The sequence below is a fragment of the Neofelis nebulosa genome, chromosome 9 (assembly GCF_028018385.1).
Source record: "Neofelis nebulosa isolate mNeoNeb1 chromosome 9, mNeoNeb1.pri, whole genome shotgun sequence".
Taxonomy (NCBI): Eukaryota; Metazoa; Chordata; class Mammalia; order Carnivora; family Felidae; genus Neofelis; species Neofelis nebulosa.
In genome coordinates, this window is record NC_080790.1 from 73,054,641 (window position 1) to 73,075,552 (window position 20,912).

The 20,912-nt window shown below is 39.4% G+C and overlaps 1 protein-coding gene across 2 annotated transcripts in view; it reads right to left on the reverse strand.

The window, feature by feature from the left end:
- The window catches only part of PPP1R21 (protein phosphatase 1 regulatory subunit 21), a 64,653-nt gene that overhangs the window by 34,874 nt on the left and 8,867 nt on the right, over positions 1-20,912 (reverse strand). For both annotated transcript variants that reach the window (XM_058684170.1, XM_058684168.1), the window contains exons 2-12: positions 20,303-20,371; positions 16,925-17,071; positions 14,809-14,910; positions 13,319-13,483; positions 13,083-13,141; positions 11,985-12,079; positions 8,255-8,307; positions 7,612-7,761; positions 3,250-3,351; positions 3,073-3,161; positions 403-539 (exon numbers count right to left, since the gene is read on the reverse strand). In XM_058684170.1, coding sequence (XP_058540153.1) covers positions 403-539; positions 3,073-3,161; positions 3,250-3,351; positions 7,612-7,761; positions 8,255-8,307; positions 11,985-12,079; positions 13,083-13,141; positions 13,319-13,483; positions 14,809-14,910; positions 16,925-17,071; positions 20,303-20,371 — 1,168 coding nt within the window. The remainder of the gene's footprint in view (positions 1-402; positions 540-3,072; positions 3,162-3,249; positions 3,352-7,611; positions 7,762-8,254; positions 8,308-11,984; positions 12,080-13,082; positions 13,142-13,318; positions 13,484-14,808; positions 14,911-16,924; positions 17,072-20,302; positions 20,372-20,912) is intronic.

The window sequence follows — 20,912 nt, forward strand, 5'->3', positions numbered from 1 at the left end:
TTTTGGATTCTGTGTCTCCCTCTCTCTCTGCCCCTCCCCTGCCCGTGCTCTCTCTCAGTCTCTCAAAAATAAATAAACATTAAAAAAAAAATTTTTTTTTTAAAAAGAAGATGGTGAGAAAGGAAATTAATATTTAATGCATGTCTTCAATGCCTGATTCTGTACATTCTTAATTTAACTTAAAAATCATTTTACCTCCATTTTTAAATGGGAAGACAGGTACAGAGAGATAAAGCAAGTTGCCCAAGACCATAAACGTGTAAGGGGCTGGGGGACTTGAGTTCAAGTTTTTCTGACTCTAGATCCTGCATTCTTCCTGCTCAAACAAACTAAACATCTCCTTCTCCAGCTTCTTGTACTCTCAGTTCTTCAGGTTGAACCATGAGCAACAAACAAACATACTTGGCAAAGCGAGAAGACCGACGTAAGTCTGCAGCTTCTCAAACACAGCTGTCATTTTTCTCATGTCCTGAGACAGCTCTAGATTCCTGGCTCTCAACGCAGATGTGCAAAGAGAAGATTCACATTCTTCTTCTAAACTAGGAATGAGCAGATTTTTCAAAAGTGAGCATCCTAACGATTTTCAAATACCTACAATAAATCCTCTCAATTCTCAAACAACTAGATCCAAAGAGAAAACTTTACAAAAAAGAAAAAAAAAATTATCTCATTTATAAGTTTCCATTTTTTAAACCATAATACACATACCTGTTGGCTGCAAATGTCAAAGGAGTAACAGAGGACTAAATGGGAAATAAAAAAAAAAAGAAAGGCAGGTGTCCATTGTCTTTCCATTCTGAGAACAGCACAAAATTATTTCTCTTAAAAATATTTTGAGGAAAAAAATATTTTGAGGAGGGGTGCCTGGCTGGCTCAGGTGATAGAGCATGCGATTCTTGATCTTGGGGTCATGAGTTCAAGCCCCACACCGGGCACAGAGCTGAAAGGAAAAGGAAAAGGAAACGGAAAAGGAAAAGGAAAAGGAAGGGAAAGGAAGGAAAAAGAAAAGAGAAGAAAAGAAAGAAAAGAAAAGAGAAGAAAAAGAATACAAAAATATTTTGAGGAGAAAAATATCTCATAGACTGACTTCCTAAAGAGAACTGAACAGGAACCAGCAGACAGAGTCAATCATTAAGAAACCTTTATAGTATATGTATTTGTAAGGTTAAAAAAACAGGTGGATTCTTAACAGTATTTATTAAAAATGTGCAGGTAATCCCTCCCCTGTTCGTGCTCTGTCTCTGTCTCTCAAAAATAAATAAACATTAAAAAAATTTTAAAAATAAAATGTGCAGGTAATCAAGCAAAATGCTTTTTATATAAAGCTAGAAGAATTATTATCACAGGAAAAATAATCATATCTCCCTCCTAGACCTTGCCATGTCTCTTTTTCTACTTTATAGCAGACAGCTTCATTTAATACTAAGCCCGTTTACAACTAAAAAACATGCCATTTTGTCAATTAAAGTGGTTTTGAAACCAATGATGAAAAGTTGCCTAAAAACATAAATATATGATGGGGTAGGGAACAACATTCCAAAAATAGGAATCTAAGGTCAAGAAAGGTCTTATCCAATGTTTCTAAAAACTCAATAGTGAAAAAATTAATTAAGGTAAAATAAAAATGCCTAAGTGTTTCAAGTAGTAAATACCACTTTTGCAGTGGTTCTCAGATTCCTCTTAAACATAAGCCAGATCGGGGCGCCTGGGTGGCGCAGTCGGTTAAGCGTCCGACTTCAGCCAGGTCACGATCTCGCGGTCCGTGAGTTCGAGCCCCGCGTCAGGCTCTGGGCTGATGGCTCAGAGCCTGGAGCCTGTTTCCCATTCTGTGTCTCCCTCTCTCTCTGCCCCTCCCCCGTTCATGCTCTGTCTCTCTCTGTCCCAAAACTAAATAAAAAACGTTGAAAAAAAAAATTAAAAAAAAAAAAAAAAAAAAACATAAGCCAGATCAATAAGGTATATTCAATTTAGTGTTAAACTTCTAGAATCAATTTTCAAAAAACTTTAACTATACTGAACCATAAGATGTAAGAATCTGAATGAAACTGTAATTCATAATTATTCAAGTCCTAACTCCTTGATTCCTAAAATTCTATCATACCAACAAATCATAAAATTTGGTTACTGAAATAACTTTTAATTAAGAATTAAATAACATTTAATTAGGAAATAAAATGGCTTTTAACACATATTAAATGTTCCAAATAATGAAAGTATACATTTTTAAAAAGGTAAAACCTACTACTTTAGTTTTATAAGGATTTATGAACCATAATTATTTGTATATTTTCAAAATCTCTAAGTGAGTTACTTACATATGAGTTATCTACATATTTTCTAAAGTTTATTCTACAATATATTATAACACATCTATGTTCTTGTTTCTTTTGTGTTCCAGTTGTATTCTTTTTTTTTAAGGCTAAATCTTAGGATGAAAAGATTTCGATGGAGGTCTTGGTAGTTTTAGACCAAAAATATCAAAATGTACAAGCAATATCAAATTTCCAGTTACGGAGATTATTTTCGCTTTCCCTTCCAGAAATACTTAACAAAGAATACTTAAGGTTACAAAATGGCATCTTCTACGAGGGGTGGAGCACATACACAAAGGTTTTAGTTTGTAACTTATAAACATCACCAATAATAAAAACAAGAAAATACCACTTTGAAGAAACCTAATGATTACAGATCCAATCGTAGAAGCTAAGTATTATAACTCCCATCTAAATGGGGGTTTTGTTTACAGCAAAAAGATAAAACTGAAATTATTTCAATAAATGTGTGATTCACAATCACTGAAAACATGGATTCATACTGTTATGTGGTTATAGCAGTAACCACAGTACAGAACTACTCAAAAAACCCTAACAGATGCACAACAATCAAATTTTCTTAAATATAAGTTTATGCTGGTCAAGCCATATTTTCCTTTTTCGTAAATGTCCAAATTGGCTATGGTGCAGAAAGATCAGGCAGATCACAAGAGATACCTGTCTCTATTTTATTAATTCCAGCACAGGTCAGATGACACCCCACAATTCCCCAAATTCCTTGCCCTCAAGGATTAAGTACCTTTTTAACTGATAAGGAAGAATCTTCCTAAGAAAACATATGTAAGAGGTTAAGTGCTCTGAAAAAGTTTTCAATTTCACAGTAGTCTCCTGGAAGAGAAAAATAATTCCATGGTTAATAGTGTTATTTGACAAAGAGAGCCTCCACTTCCAGAAGTGAAACACAGAAGAAAATTACCAGGACAGTCACAGTATCCTCAGTAATACTTTCAAATAAATGAAGCATTCCTTCCTCAAGAGGGCGGACGTAGGACGCATTTTCATGAAGGTACTGTGAGAACTAAATACAGAAGGGAAAGAATTGGGAGTTACATCACTGGAAAATAACAAATACCAACAGATTTGTAAATGGACTCAACTAAGTTGCAATAAACTTTTTTGGGAAATTTTTCTGGGAAATTTGGCTTTTACAAAACAGATATACTCCCCTCTAATAGTTCCAAATACAATCCCCAAGTCCCCATCTCATTCCAAAAGGAGGAACTTGAAAGGGGGCCTGGGGGACATAATTAACAACCAGGCATGGGTGGAAATGGGGAGGGGACACTGCATCACAACCAGCACCAACAGGCCTTCCCCAAACACCTGCTTCTCTACAGGGGTCTCCGTTAAAAAAAAGAAAAGAAAATCAAAACTGTATGAAAGGTTTTTAGGTTATGTATCTGATTCTTTAAAAAAAATTTTTAATGTTTATTTATTTTGAGAGAGAGAGAGAGAGCACGTACAAGGGAGGGGCAGAGAGAGAGAGGGAGACACGGAATTCGAAGCAGGCTCCAGGCTCTGAGCTGTCAGCACAGAGCCCAATGTGGAGCTCTAACTCACAAGCAGTGAGATCATGAGCTGAGCCAAAGTCAGATGCTTAACCAACTGAGCCACCTAGGTGCCCCTGTACCTTTTTTAAAAAACAAGTCTAGGGGCGCCTGGGTGGCGCAGTCGGTTAAGCGGCCGACTTCAGCCAGGTCACGATCTCGCGGTCCGTGAGTTCGAGCCCCGCGTCGGGCTCTGGGCTGATGGCTCGGAGCCTGGAGCCTGTTTCCGATTCTGTGTCTCCCTCTCTCTCTGCCCCTCCCCCGTTCATGCTCTGTCTCTCTCTGTCCCAAAAAAATAAATAAAAAACGTTTAAAAAAAAAAAAAAAAAAAAAAAAAACAAGTCTATTAAGGACAGATTTTTATTTGTACTGTGGACAATGTTCAGAGTTAACAAAGTCCAGAAATACAATTCTCACCAACATGAGGATATAAAAACTTTCATTACCATCACTGATGTTTAGTATTTAAGAACAATTCAGTATGAAGAATCAATTCAGAAAAACATCCTACAGGCATTTAGACAATTTAAAAGCAAAAAGGTTAATTTTCACCTACAAAATATCTCAATTACTGTATAATGAATATTGTATAATGGTTCAAATGTTGATTTCTAAGTATAGAAATGTAAGATCTCACTATGCAGAAATGTGATTCAACTGGCCACACCTCAAACTATAGATACATGGCTCTGGGCATCTCAGTCTTTCTGGACTTCAATCTTTAGACCTGTGAAGTTGAACATTAGGCTTACACATCTAAATGTCTACTTTATGATTCTATGAACAAGTCTAAACACTCTGGTCATCTTTTAACAAGTGGTTTCTGAATCCCCTTCAATAATACAGACTTATTAGGGAAACCACATAGAACCTTTCACAGGCCAAAACACCAAAAGTAAGATATTGAGAAATACATGAATTCTTCAAAGTTAATGAAGTGCTTCAGGAAGTTAAGACTAACAAATGTGACTCTCCCTGTGTGGGCTTAATACGGCAACAAGCTAAGATGAAATTCCAATAACTCACAAAGAACCGGTAATGAGTAAAATATATTTTTTGATATTATAGAAGTGTAAAAGAAAATATAACCACATTAAAATGCTGCAGTACTATTTCCCTACCCAAGTCATCTGAAAGCTTTTTCCCACAGTGAAACTGAAGAGCATATTTCAAAGACCCAAAGTTTAATTCTTTATGAACTTCAGTAGATATATGGCGTCAGATCAAAACTGATGAAAATCAAGCATCTCCTGAGGGCTTCCTATGTGTAAGACATAATGATAACAAGAACTAACCATTAGTGAGTGCATACTACGTCCCAGGCACTATTCTTAGTACTCTGCACGTATTATCCACTTAATCCTCAAACATATATACCTATGAGGTATGTACTCTATCCTCAGTTTTAAAGATCAGGAAAATGAAGCACAGAGAGGTTAAATAAATTGCCCAAGAGAAAACAGAAAGTGGCAGAACTGGCCTGGGACCCCAGTAGTCTGGCTTCAGAATCCAGGCTTTTGCTACACTAATAGGTACTTACAGGATCCATGGACATAAACACTATTCAATCCCTGGAAACACTGCATGGTACAGAAAAACAAGCTAGGAAGAAGAATCAGCCAAGTAGGAAGAGGGGCAGATTCATTTCAGAATACCACATTATGGGGCACTTAAGAGCACACATCTACAGCAAAATCCCTCAATTTCCTCCCTGTGGGAGCCAGCCTTCAAGCTAGCCCCACTGATCCGGGCCTTGGCCATTCCTGGCTTTGAGTAGTGCCCTACCTAGCACATTGTTTCAGGGTTGGTCTGTGTGACCACAATGATATGGTAGAAGTGATGATACTCAGTACCCACACTAAGTCACAATAGGCATTGTGGCTTCCACTTTGCTCTCTCTTGGATCCCTCATTCTAGGGGAAGTTAACTGCTATGTCCTAAGGACACTCAAGCAGCCCTGTGGAGAGGTGTTCTCATTGAGAAACCAAGGCTTCCCGCCAACAACCAGCACTAACTCACCAGCCAGGTGAGTGAGCCACCTGGGAAGCAAATCCCCCACCCCAGGCAAGTTTCTAGATGAATACAGCCTCAGCTGACTCTTGACTGACCTCATGAAAGATCATAAGCCAAAGCCCACCAGGCTAATTTTCTCCTGATTCCTTACCCACAGAAAGTGTGTGAGATAATAAACGTTTGTAGTTTTAAATGACTAAGTTTTAGTGTAATTTATTACACAGCAATACCTAACTAATACACTCACTGTTTATTTTTCCTTTTCAGTAAAAGGTGGTCCTGCAAACTATCGTAAATCCTTTCATTAGAACTAGATGGGCAGGGAATCGGGGAGGGGTGGGAGGGCTTGGGTAGCTCAGTTCGTTAAGTGGTTATGCATCTAATTCTTAAATTTGCTCAGGCCATGATCTGATGGTTTGTGAGTTTGAGCCCTGCGGCAGGCTCTGTGCTGACAGCATGGAGACTACTTGGGATTTTCTCTCTCTTTCTCAAAATAAATAAGCATTAAAAAAAAAAAAAAAAAAAAAGAACCAGCTGGGGAGAAAAAATGAAAGGAAGGAACAAAATTTGCCAGGCCCCAAAAAAAGGACTGAAGGGAACAACACTTAGCCCTCTTCTTATTCCTTGTTTAAACTTCACACACTCTGAACATACCCCAAAAATCAAGCAGAGAAGCGGTCTCACCCCCACTCCATACCCCAGCAAGAAGGGTCAACTATACCACACATATTTTTTTGCTTTTAAACATATCCAGGGGCACCTGGGCGGCTCAGTCGGTTAAGCGTCCGACTTCGGCTCGGGTCATGATCTTGCTGTTGGTGGGTTTGAGCCCCGCATCAGGCTCTGTGCTGACAACTCAGAGTCTGGAGCCTTCTTCGGATTCTGTGTCTCCCTCTGTGTCTCTCTCTCTCTCTCTCTCTCTGCCCCTGCCCCACTCACGCTCTGTCTCAGTCTCTCTCAAAAATAAATAAACATTAAAAAAAATTTTTTTTCTTTAAACATATCCAATGAAGAAAGTTACACAGGGAGTATAAACAAGGAAAGAGAAAAATGCCAGCAAATTAACTTTTCCAACAATAAAATGCACTTTTCTTTATGCCACATCCCGGTCAAAAAACTACTGAAGTCCTCCATCCTACATACGACACAAAAAGTCTGGGCCTTGGCCTGCCCAGGGGCCTTCTAGAGTCTGGAGCCATGTTTTTTTTCTGTGCAACCTGACCTCCCATTCCTCCACTTAAAAGACTTGACACTCTTGCCAAAACAGATTGTTCACTGCTCCCTTCCCCCCGCCCCACCCCCCCCCCCCCACACACTTCATTATGACTTCTAACTCCATGACTTTGCTCATGTCTTATATCCTCTTCTGGAGGAAAAAACACCCATCCTATTTCTCTCCTCCTATTCAATTCCCGCTCATTTTTCAAAGCCCATTCAAACCGCCAAAGAAGCTTTCCCAGACACTACCACCAACAGCAATCTTCCCTCCTTGATGATCTCACTTCACTTACTGATCTTACAACCCACACTTCCCCCTACTATTTAATTTCTTAAGAATCTCCATGTTTGCCATATTTTATCTTGAGGGTAAACACTGTGACTTACAGTTTTCTTCCATGTCCTCCATGGTAGTTGGCTGATGCACAGTAGTGGTCTGAAAAGATAACGTGTCCTCCTACTTGTTCAGGGCAAAGAAAGGTATCCTGAATTAACTTTACCTTCTGATTCAACGGAGATATAGTGTCAATGGCAGAATCAATAGGAAAAATCTGAATCCTCTGTTCTGTATAGGTGTGAAAGTTCAGTAGAGCCGTCACAAGATCTTGAACGAAAGCCAGGGCCTGCCCAGCAATGTCCCGCATCTTCAGCTTTTAAATGGAAAGTATATAAAGTCAACTCTCCAATTACTATTCTCAAACAACTTCAGTAAGTCCCCTTTTAGAGAAAACACTTAAATTCTAGTATAATTATTCCTTAATTTAAATTTATTTGCTCCCACTTGGATTTTAATATTCCCTCCTAAGTAAATTAGAGTGCCACCAGTTTTAGAAAATAGACCTCTTCCACTTAACCTAGACCATATAAGCACAAGTCCACCAACCTAGAAGAAAAGTAGGACTCACAAAATTATTGCATCCCATAATTCCATTCTAAAGTTATCAGATGAAAGAGAACAAAAATCTGTATTATTTATGAATTCAATGAACAGCAGATTATGCAATTTTTTAGAAATGTATGACAAAGTGAAGCAAAAGTTAAACACATGGTTTTTAGTGCACTAAACAGAGGCCCAAACCGATAAATTCTTGTTTCTGAAAAGTCTGACATACACATCGCTGAAAATAAAAACATCATCATTACCTGATGTCTCCTATTGTGGAGTGGAACGTTCAGAGCGTTATACTGACTATATTCTACAAAACAAAAATGGATGCATGTTAATTCATTTTACATTTACAGAGAAGCTGCATAACTGAAAAATAAATGCTCTGCAGCAGAATCAGCTTTACATAAGAATTGTAAATGATCATAGTGTAAGAGAATAATGGAGTTTATATGGAATCAGTTGTTTCTTAGATAAAGTAAAACTTTTGATCTTTTTTAAGGATGCCTAATGTGGGGTGTGAACTCATGACCCTGAGATCAAAAGACATATGCTCTATCCAGCCAAGCACCCCCAAATTTTTTTAACTGTAAGATAAACCCTGAGTTTCTGTTTCTAAGAAATATTTCCAAAACTTGAGGCCTATCAAGATTACTTAGGCCCATGATGTTCTTGCTATCCTCAGTCATGCTCCTTTCTAAAATAACCCTGCACACAGCTGCCACACCAATCATCCAAAAATATCACTGTTTTCATGACAGTACAATATTTGACAGTCTACCACGGTCTGCTACTGCTGATCCCAACAACTCAATGCTAACTTCTCTGGGTTGGTCTCCTCATCTTTCTCACAGTCGTTGTCTCTATCCCAGACTCTGTTATCAACCTGTTAGCTTCACCTGGCTTCACACTTCAATCCCCGCCTCCATCCCTATGAATCTCTACAGCCACTCAAACCCTCCCTCCTCTGCCGGGTCCTTAATCAGAAAGATCTGGTGTCCAAATCCAATTCAGAAAGTCCCTATGCTGCTCTCATCCAGTTCTTACAGCCCCATTTCCACCAAGGGCTTGGTCTCCCATCCACAACTGGACTATTTTCCTATCAGTTCTCTTGGGGGCCTTGCCTGTTTTCCCTCCCAGCCTGGCCCATCATTTCCAACACTGCTCTTGCTAACATGAAAGGAGATCAGGGCGCATGACAACCTAATTTACCAAACTTAAGGGGGCCTCAGTGATACTCTGCAATCCATGACTTCATTGCTGTGTCCCTTCCCAAGGCACCTGTTCCAAGCCTTTTCCATTTTAAGCCTCAAACACCATTCCCTGTCTCATCCTCTGCCCCACGGATGGGGTGGCCTCCCCCTACAACACCAGGAAGACCAGGGCCGAAGACCAAAGGGTTCCTATGTTCCCTACCCTCCACCTCAGAGTCCATGGCATCACATATCCTGTCCTCAGCCAACCCTCCCCCTGGGTCCCCAGCAATAGCTCCTTCTGACTCCTCACAGCCTAGTCCATCAACCACCCCCTCTCCTCCCTACTTCTTCAAAATTACCTTCAAAAAAAGCATTTGTTGCAGCTTTTTAAACTCTATCCCCATAGTAACTTGTTCCCCTTTACCTCTATCATACTGAGTCCTCTGCCCTTACCCATCCCCTGCATACAACGCCTTCTCTTTTACTCGCAACCTCTTCCATCTCCTTCATTCCCCCTGCTCAAAGAACAGCATGTCTTCCTCATGTCTGCCTATTTCCTCAGCACCCATGCACCTCTAACCCTCTGCCGGCCATCTGGTATCCACCTCTATCCTGTGTAAAAACATTCTTCTCCAAGTCACCAAAGCAGCTGCCTTTACTGTCCATCACCCTCTCTGAGCTCCCTGCCTTTACTGTCCATCACCCTCTCTGAGCTCCCTACCTTTACTGTCCATCACCCTCTCTGAGCTCCCTGCAGCAATGCTACAACTTAGAACTGCTGCCCAGCACCACCAGGCTGAACACTCCCTTCCCCACCTCCCATGGCACCCCATTTCCCCAGTTTGCCATCATCTCCACTCCAGCCTCTCTCCTTCCTGATCACAGCTCTTCAAGGGTACTACACGGGCCTCTCTGCACTTTATACCCCTCATTCCCAACATTCTCAAAGCCCATTCATCCCCCCAGGGTCAACTTCAGTCTCTCTTCGAGGTCTGGGCTTTTATTAGAAATGCACACACCAATAGACAGCTAGACGTACGCTGATCCGCCAGAATATTAAACAACAAAGTTAAGCTCGCTACCCCTCTCCTCCATAAACCTGCCTCTCACCTGCCTCTTTGATTTCTGTCAACAGTGCCACATCTTTCCCCCACACTGCTTCTTCACACTCCTCTGCCTGCCTGCATCTATCGCCCTGACAACTCAGGCCCCAGCCTCCATAACAGGACACCAAGACGAGCATCACGGTAGTCTTGGCCCCTTGCCCATTCCAGGGCAGTCTACACCCTTGGCAGACCAACTCTGTGAGACCACAGATCTCATCATGACATTCAAAAGCTTAAACACCTCCACTGTCTCGTGAATTACGTCCCAACTCCTTGGGTCCGGCCCCTCTCAGCCTTTCAGAACTCACCCGTCACTGCCCCCACCTCCCAGTCACACTTAACTAATTACTGCTCATCAGACTGTGATGGCACCTTTTGTCCCACATACTACACTCCACTCAATCCCCTGGCTGGTTCTCCTGCATCTCAGCCCAAAAAAACCTACTCAGGCCCAGTTCAAAGCACACTTCCTCCAAAAGACTTCCCCAAACAACCCTCTAGCAGTAATCTGTCCTTCCTCTGAAACCCCAAGAGTCTTTTCTATACATTTCTAGACATTATTCTCTCCCCTTCTGAACTACAAGTTCCTTCAGGGTACCCTGAGATTTCTTAGAGATTTTTGTATCCCTTGTGCTCCCTACCCACCTAGGCACTCAGCAAATGATCTCTAAATATTTCAGAACTCAAAGAAGTAACCCACAGTGACATGGTAAGGATCTAAAGTAGGTAGGGTGACAACTAGTATTGGAAAGGGAAAAATTTTTAAAAAGAGATCCAGAAGGAAATTATTAGAACCTGATGACAAATTGATACAAGGATTAAAGGGAAAATGAAATACCAAGATTTCAAGTCTAGGGGATCAAAGTATGCTAGCACTATTCACATTAATGTAGAAACTAGAAATAGGTGTTGTTTTCAGAGGACCTTAGGTTTCTGATATAATAATGACATATGCTGATTTTAGTGTTAGATCAAACTGCTGGGGTTTTTTGGTGTCTTTTGTTTCCTCTTTTCTTAGTTCTTCCAGAAGAAAAATTTAGGGGAAGTAAAAAATTTCAATCATGTAATTGTAAGAAGGGAAATCTGTACTTAATTGAATATAGGCTTCAAAATTCCAAGCAATTAAATAAAATATATTCTTCGTTTTCAAGGTTCTGATTTAATTATCTAAATGTTACAAAATTGGTACCTATTATACATGTAAGTTGATTTTCTTTTTTTAAAAAAGTTATTTTTCTTGATATGGCTATGTAAATTACCAGACCATTCTCAGGATGAAGAGGAAGCAGGACTTACTCAACTCAGCTCTGTATCACTGAGCAGGAGATACGAGGCTGAGAAGATCCATTGCCCACTGCCCTTCCCCCACTACCCCCCACCATGAGCAACTTTTCTTATACAAATTTTCAGGTATTTTATGTGCAGGATGGTTTTTACCTTGGGATATGCTAAATATGTGCAATTAAAAAATGTGGATTTGAGGTTTTTCCAAGAAGACCAACTTTGGAGTCAGTCTCCCTATGAAACATGAGGGCCAAAGCTGATCAAAAAAAACAAAAAGAAAGCAATCTTGTGTTGAGCCAATGAAGTTTTTTGCCACATAGATTAAAAATGATTTTAATTAGTTCATTACCATAGACAGGTTCAAAGTTGCACATAAAGAAAAACTGTACATTAATACCTACTTGTATCATTAAAAGGTACTTTTTCACTGATGATTGATAAGGACTCCTCTAATCTACCTGACAAATCTTCATGAAGGTTCTTTAACTGTAATTGACTGAAAGAAAAAAAAAATACAAAACCACATTATTGCCAGTCAGACAGTGGATCCTCACTTCCTTGTTACCACAACAGCTGGTATCAGGCTTTCAGAGAATTGTGCCTGACACTGGGAAATGCTTGGTGGTAGACAGTTATTAAAAGATGAAGATAAGAAAAACACTAAGCCTCAATTCTGAAGACCTTGAGACTTCTGTTGAATGACGTTGAAGACTGTCAGAATTTATCACAGTCCCAGTATCTAATACAATCTTATCAGTTTATTTCCCCAAGTGCAAAGTAATCTTAGAGCCATTTCAAAATCACAAATTTTCTCTTTATGGCACACAAATGTTTGTTCAAGTATTACAGTAAAGTTCTTTTTTAAGTATTCTATCAGATTCGTCTTCCCCTTGGGCTCAAAATCTGATAATTTCTCTGGTTTTGATTCAATTATGAGTATAGGTATACATCTAAACCATGCATATAATTCCACCAATGCAACTAAATTGAAGAAATACACGTTGACTGATTCTGTAAAAACCTAAAATATTATGTCATTCATCAAATAAATACTGGAGTATGCTTTTACCACCCATCACTTCATCAAATTTTAAGATTTAGGTATCTCCAAATTAGATCATATAACCTCTCTTTTATTCAAAATGTACCATTAAAAGGTTGGCATAGTGATAAGGAGTCAGTTTTCCTCCCTGGGGTTATCAGAAGGCTCTCTCTTCAGCGCAGTCTGAAACAGAAAGCACCCAGTCCTCAGTACAGGAGCCCCAGAACGCGATCGGCCACGGCAGCAAACATCTGCACAGGCTGAGGACTAACGCACAAGCCACTCCACCGAGAGTGCATAAGGCCCCGGAGAGAACAGAACTGAGGAGGACCCCGGAGATGGCCTATTCCCAGCGCACTTCAAATGTGAGAAAATTGAGAGAGAAGAGTTGCTAAACCAAAACTCAGGTCTTCTGATTCTTACTTCAGGGCCCCTTGGAATTCACGTTTCCACATACCATTCTTCTGTTCGAAGCCGACATTCCTTGGCCTCCTTCTCTAGAGTCTGAGATTTTACCTGAATTTTAGAAGAAAAAGAAAAACAGATGGCTCAGGCTATAGATGAGAGCGCATTTAGGGGACACTGCAGGCAAGCGCCTCCCCTTGAATGACTAACTCTGAGTTCCGTCAAGTGCACAGATTTACAAGAGTCTTGACTATCTCTTAATGTGCTCTCACCAACAGCGGGGCTTACTTCTAGTTTGGCCTTGTCATTCTGCAGTTTCTCGATCGTTTCCATGTACTTCCGCGTCAGGCCATCAACCACGGCTTGGTGCTGGGCCGCCTCCATCTCCAGGGTGGCCAGTCGACTCCTCAGCTCTGCTTCCACATGCTTGTGCTGCTCATCAGCTTCAAAAAACTGAACAGAAAAGATCATTTTTATCTTTTCACGATATCCTAATATGTACAAATGAAGAGGAAAATAACAGCAGTGACTATTCATTGAGCAATTTCCACCAGTTGCATATGCTCACTATGCAAAACCCGCACAGGCATGATCTCACAAGATCCTCACAGTAGGTCAGAGGTAGTGCTGTTATCTCTCCTTTACACTTGCGGAAACCAAAGCTTCAAGGGTCTACATAACTTGTCAAATGTAGAAACGAGATGTGAACACAGGAGATCCATGCCAAAGCCTATACCTCCTCCCTCTCAATCTCACGGATTTCTTTCAAACAACTTCTGGCACACAGAGAGAATTCAACTGACCAGGGTATAACTTTTCTGCTACGCTAACTTCCACAATTAAAAAATCCAAATTCAAATAGTTGCTATTCCTAAAACAGGTAAAACTCCTTTCCTTAATAAGATCAAAAGCTCATTTTGTTAACATTCGCAAAAAGAGTGCAATATACACGTATTTATTTTCCACCATTTCACTATGCTCACCATTTCACAAAAAATTCAGGAGGCACAGCTGGATATATTACAGTATGACTCTTAAAATATGCTGAATGTTGGGAGGCAAACACTGATTATTCAACATTCCATAAATATATGAGTGCCTGCCATGACAGAAAGAGACCCTGTCCTGGGGAAAGGCATAAAAAATGACATGGTGTGTACCCTAACAGACCTTACAGACCAACAGGTGAACAGATGCAAACCAACTAAATGGTAGTAACTGAAAACACAAACATTCTTTTTGATAAGCCCTCATCTAAATGATCCATCTCATCATTTTCTAGCTAAAATGAACAGTACTTAGTACTGTACTGTTAAGTTATAAAGTTATTCTGCTGTCCTTTAAATAAATGTGTACTTCAAAGCACACATCAGATTAAGATATGAAAGAGATTTAAGAAGCGAATGAATGACAGTGACATATATACATAACAACCACAGGAGACATTAAAATACATACACAAAACACTCTGTGCTGTCCTGCAATGGTTTTTCCACATTCCAGATCATATGAGCCATCTTTTTAATTATGTTTATTTTGAGAGAGAGAGAGAGAGACAGGGTGCGAGTAAGGGAGGGGCAGAGAGAGAGGGAGATGCAGAATCCGAGGCAGGCCCCAGGCTCCGAGCTGTCAGCGCAGAACCAGACGCGGGGCTCAAACCCACAGGCCGTGATATCATGACCTGAGCCAAAGTCAGACGCTCAACCGACTGAGCCAACCAGGCGTCCCATCATACGACCCATCTTTAAGTCATTGGAAAAACAGAAAGATTTTCTCACTTGTATATGTAACCGTTCATTCTCTTCTATCTTCTTTTGTAGATCTTCATCAAAGACGCTCTTCTGCTCTTGACTCAACTGAGAAGAAGATTCTCCACTTTTCTGATGGAAAGAATAAATTATGTCCACATAACTTTCATCCTTTAGAGAAACATCCTAAGGTACACAGATTCTCTATCACCTTAGTAGCCTGTCTCTTCTATGTGTGCACCATTCTCAAACAATCCTGCAAAAGGTATACAATCCATCACTTAACTTTTCCTATTTGACACAAGTAGGAACTGCAAATATTGAAACAAGCAGAAGAGCTTAAAAAGGAGATAAAGGGAATAAAGAACAGATAAGGTTCATTATTCTTTGCAGATCAGTCCGGGAGTGGTTCTATTGGGAGACATAGCAGGCCCAGAAAGCTAGCAATAAAAACATGCTACAAAACATCATTTCGAGTTGATCTTTTGGTTTGGGAAATGACAGTTTTAATAATTCCATGAGTCTGAGTTGTTAAACTCCTTTAAGAAATTGTAATAAATCAGCATTCACAAGGACAAATTCACACAAAATTTCACATAAATATCTAATTTTTAAAAAAATATACAACCATATAAAATAAAGCTATTATAAATAAACGGAGGGAAAAAACTCAAAAACACCTTCCTTTCCCTTTTTTACTAATATTAACTTTTTCTACATAGAAGAATAGCACTATTTAAGAAAGCCAATAATGAACATTTGTTTTCATGGAATACAAGAGCTGAGACTATTCCAGGGATAGCCTAACAATGAAACTGTGTTCAGACATCAGTCACCACCCTTCTCTGCCTTTCTTGTGCCCTCACTCCTCACTTAAAATGAAGTTACTTACTGATCCAATGTGAGCCAATGACTGGAAAGCCCTTTGAAAATGGAGTAGCTTTATTAAAAATAAAACATTAAATATCCATTATGTTGGGACACAAGAGCTGCACAAAGCAAGACTGCTGAATGACATATTCTGGGTCACAATGCTTCCCAAGTTGGAAAGCTTTAATTAACATTAATTCAGAATTGTTACACCCAAACCTCTGCGAAAACATCCATGGGAGGGGATCTCGCCAACCTGGGGAGGCTGTTTGAACAACCAACATATGGTTGTTCCTTCCCCAAGGAATCTCCAGAGCATGCGTATTTTGACAAAATTTCCCAAGTGATTCTAATAGATACCTGCTTTCACTCTCTCTGTTCTCCATTTATTTGAAAATTACCACTCTAGAGAATTCTTTCATGTAGAGGAAATGTGTATGGAAAGGTACTAACGTATAATTCTGTTGATTGCCTATCATATGGCAAAAACAGTTCCAGCCACCTTTACAGAATCCCATTTACTACTCAACAAACCTGAGAGTATCATCCCCATTTTGCTGATAAGAAAACTGAGGTCGCAAGACTAAAATGACAGATGAAGAATTCAAGCATGGGCTTAACTCCAAAGCCTGTGCCCTTCCCTCCACACCACACTGCTTCAGAGTTGCTATGTGCCTTCTTCCCTCCCATCCTTCTACTCTTACTGCCTCAAGCCATACGTTTGCCAGGTGCCACTCTACATACACACAAGACTTAAAGATTCAATCACTAGCCCCAACCCTTCAAAAAAAATGCAACTTCTTAGTCGCAGAGTGCTCCAAAGTACCAGACCACCCATCTCATGGCAATGAGGATCTTGTCTCACTATACAAACCATAATGGAAAAAGTTTACTTTTACATGGCCACACAAGAATCCTAAATTGGCCTCCTAAGAATAAATACTAAGAAATATCTGCAGCAAACTTTCAAGCATAAGGAATGAGTATTTCGACTGCTACTTTCACATGAGCTGTTACACTTTAACACAGTCTCACATTTGATTTGTCCTACCTTGAGTTAATAGCGACTTAGTGTAACTGAAAGCAGTAAATTTGACCAGTATATACATAAATATATATACAAATAGCAAATGTCTGCTTCCTTGACCCGACATCCAGCCATAATAATGGAAAATTAGGGAATGTGGAGATGAGGTATTCTGTTAAAACCCAGATGGCCTGTAGATGTCTGTACCTCGCAGACAAGGTCTCACTAACTTGCTTGTATTTGACCTACCTTGTTTTTCTTGCCTCGGGGTTCACTTACAGCCAATTCATCTTGAAGTAGTTCTACCCTCTTGGCAAGCTGCAAATTTCGAAATGTCAAACTGTCCATTTCTTGCTGCAGTTTTCTCAATGACTGATCCTTCATTTTCAGTTGTTCCTACATCCAAGTGAAAACAGACCATTCCTTACAATTTCACCTTAAGGTTTAGAGATAATGAAATTATTTCTGTTTCACTAAAATATTAAAACCTCTTGCTGTAGGGAATTCACATTGTATGTTTATCATGCCAGTTCCATGTTTTCAGCTATTTGGTGACAAAATCACTTTTTTTGGCCAAACCGAGTAAATTTAAAAATAAAAATAAAAATAAAGCATATATATTGAAGTAACAGACAGTCATCAACTTAAAGTAAAATACCTACAACTGTATGTTGTTCCATAATGTTGTTGCGTATGTGTCTGGCAGTGAGGAGGCACAAAGCCTGAGGCTACAATTTTATAAACTTGAAATGTGAGAGAGAACTTCATACTCACTGATGACGCCCTTCAGTAAGAATGGGAAGCAAATTTATTTGCATTCATTTTTTTCCCCATAAATCCGCCCTGAATTTAAGTCAGCCAAAATGAAGTCTTTCCAAGACACTGTGATTTCTCAGGTCAAAAATCAGTATTATCCTAACATGAGAATATTTTTAGATGCCGTTTGCCCTACATCAATTACTTTAAAGTTTTAAGTGAAAATAGAAACAAAATCTATATTTTAAACAACATATATTTCGCTGCCCATTCTGAACTGTTTATACTATAATGGGATAAGAAAATGGAAAGCTAGGGAAATACTTAGCTTCACTCTATTTTTAAAAAAATATTATTCTCAGTAACTTTACTTATGACATTCTGACAACTTTGTGTTCACTGGTTATCGAACACAGATGACCAAATACTACTGCATATTTCAAGATGTGTAGGTTTATTACTTTCACTGAAAAACCACTGCAATGCTAAGATGAGGTCAAGCTCAATGATAAACTAATATAAGTATACTGCAACAGCAACCTAGAAACCAAAGTCTGGTATCTGCAACCTACTGACATTATTTGCATGTTGAGAGCAGCCAGAGCGATAGAATAATGTTTCCATTAAGTAGAGAAACAATTTTTCTTTTCTATTGATTGTTAGTAAGCCCTTAATTATTTTTTTAGGTAAACTATGCTCCACGTGGGGCTCAAACTCATGACCCTATGATCACGATATGGAACTCCTGACTGTATGTATGCTCTACTAACTGATCCAGCCAAGCGCCCCTTACTCAGTAAGCCCTTAATTTTTGCTTGCAGTTTAATGGTAAACATAGACCTGCCCATATCCAAATTATCATATATTTCAAATTAAAGAAATCCAAATCAAGGAATGCTGACAGTATCTAACAACTCACTGAAGAGGCAAACCCAATATTATCAAAAGCCTGCTGTAACAGAAGACATCCTAATATTCCCATTGAGCAAACCAGCAAATTGCCATTCTTACTATAACTATAATGACCACTATAATGAATAGTAAAACAGTTATTTATTTACATCCTTACAATTAATCACCTCTGACTAATGCTTCAACTCCATTAACCAATCATCAATTTCAAAAGACAGCTATTTCAACCTCTCTGTACACCCTAGTTTCTGCAATGGGAGATGATGATAATGTTATCTGCCTTCACAGAGTTGTGTGAAGACTAACTGACAGAGCAGATGTAATGTGCTTGGCACGATGCCTGTTACACAGTGAGAGTTCAATAGTCACCATCACCAATGTCGCCACCACTGCCACCATCGTAGAATTAACCAAACAACCAGCAACGGGATGCTGTCATATGCCAGAGTGGGTACTAAGACACTCCAGGAAATATCTTCCCCAGTTTTAAACATCATTAAGAGAGAGGCAGCCTGGGTGGCTCAGTCATTTAAGTGTCTTACTTCAGCTCAGGTCATGATCTCGTGGTTCATGAGTCTGAGCCCCACATCAGGCTTCTTACGGATGCGCACACCCTGCTTGGAATTCTCTCTCCTCCCTCTCTCTCTCAAAATAAATTTAAAAACCTAAATAAATAAATAAATACCTTTAAGAGAGGTAATGATCACTTCTTCAATGATTTAGGCAAAATAATAACTTGACTAACAAATCCTAACTATAAAGCTCATGCTTACTAATCTTGGCTTGGGTGCAGACAGCTTCGGAAGTATGGGTACGGTGTTCTGAGCTGCCTCAGCGCTAAGTCTGTGCAACAGCACCTGAGGACGGGGCACTCTCAAGGCAGAATTCTCTAGGGTAGGGTCCAACACTATAAGTAAAAGTACATATTTCTGGGTTACCCACGTGGAACCACCCAGGATAGGTCACTGGTTGGAGGCTACTCCAGGAAGAAATAAGAGTAAAGGGAATCCTAATCCCTTTTGTCTAAAAATCAGGCAAGAGAGAGAGTGAAGAACAACATAGACAGTATATTTAACTGAAACAGGCCATGAAGAAATCTATATTCTAGAATTAATTTATTCAATTAAAAATATCACTAATCAGGGGCCCCGGGGTGGCTCAATTGGTTGAGCATCCAACTTTGGCTCAGGTCATGATCCTGCAGTTCAAGCCCATATCGGGCTCTGTGCTGACAGCTCAGAGCCTGGAGCCTGCTTCAGATTCTGTGTCTCCCTCTCTCTCTGCCCCTCCCCTGCTCGCACTCTGTCTCCCTATCTCTCTCAAAAATAAATAAACATTAAAAAATTAAAAAATATATATGACTAAGCAATATTTATGACATGCCTACTAGAATGAGGCAGAAACAAATTCCTTCATCTCCTATTATATTTCTTCCCTCAGTGAACAAAGATGCTGATGATAAAATGTATCACTCAGAGTAACCTGATTTACAGAGGTTATTACTATGAAATACCTCAACCCAAAAGCAAGATCAATGGACTAAATGGTTCACACTTTCAAATCCATTTATTAGGGGTCAACCATCTGCTGAATGCTGGGCATATAAATGTGAATAGGACACAGACCCCCTCAGAGTGCTATCTAGTGATGAAGACATATAAGAAGCCCCATTAATTCAGATAAATTTAGCTAAAGAGAGGCCATGAGGTATAAGGGAAAGCACGAGATAAAGTCAAATGATACTTTTTTATACTTTTTAGCAAGGAAATCAAAGTGCATCACGTTCATTACCTAAGCAAGTAGGAAAGTTAAATACAAAAAACTATATTACCTTCTCCTATCCCTAGTGAATCAGTGTCATTGTTGAGACCTTACCAGAAAACCAGCTGAATTCCTTGCATTGAGTATCGCCCAACAATGACTTACCCTCACAGTACAAATATGAAACAGGTTTCTTACCTTTAAAGCAGCAGAATTCGCTTGTTCATCCACAACACCTTTTTTCAGGACCTGATTCTGAGCCCGAAGCTGAAAACAGAGGAAGCAATAATTAATTTTTAATATAAAGCAATAGCAAGGAAATCATTTACCCTTACTTCACAGGATCATTACACTGAGTAACTATCTTCCCACATATATACGAAAATAGAAATATTTGCCCGGAAGAGGATAGTAGATATCATCATTCTGTCATTTCCTCAGATAAAGCACAGAGGCTGAGCTGCCCAATGATGTAATACTAATCAGTGGCAAAATCAAGACTAAAATCCAGTTCTCTTGACTTCCACCCAGTACATGGTTCTTTCTATAAAACCAAGTCACTTCTTTAAAAAAAAAAACAAAAAACAAACACAATAAACTAAGTACTAATACAATAAACTAATATTAAAACTAATAGAAAGTAATACAATAAATAATAAGGTACTGTGTATGCCATTTTCTTTGAACCTCTGGCACACATTCATTTGTAAAATACATATATTCGGACTACTTATAAAACCCTACAGAAAATCAAAGTGTAGGGCATTAAACATGCCCAGCAGGATACTGTGCCTAATATTAGTCATGC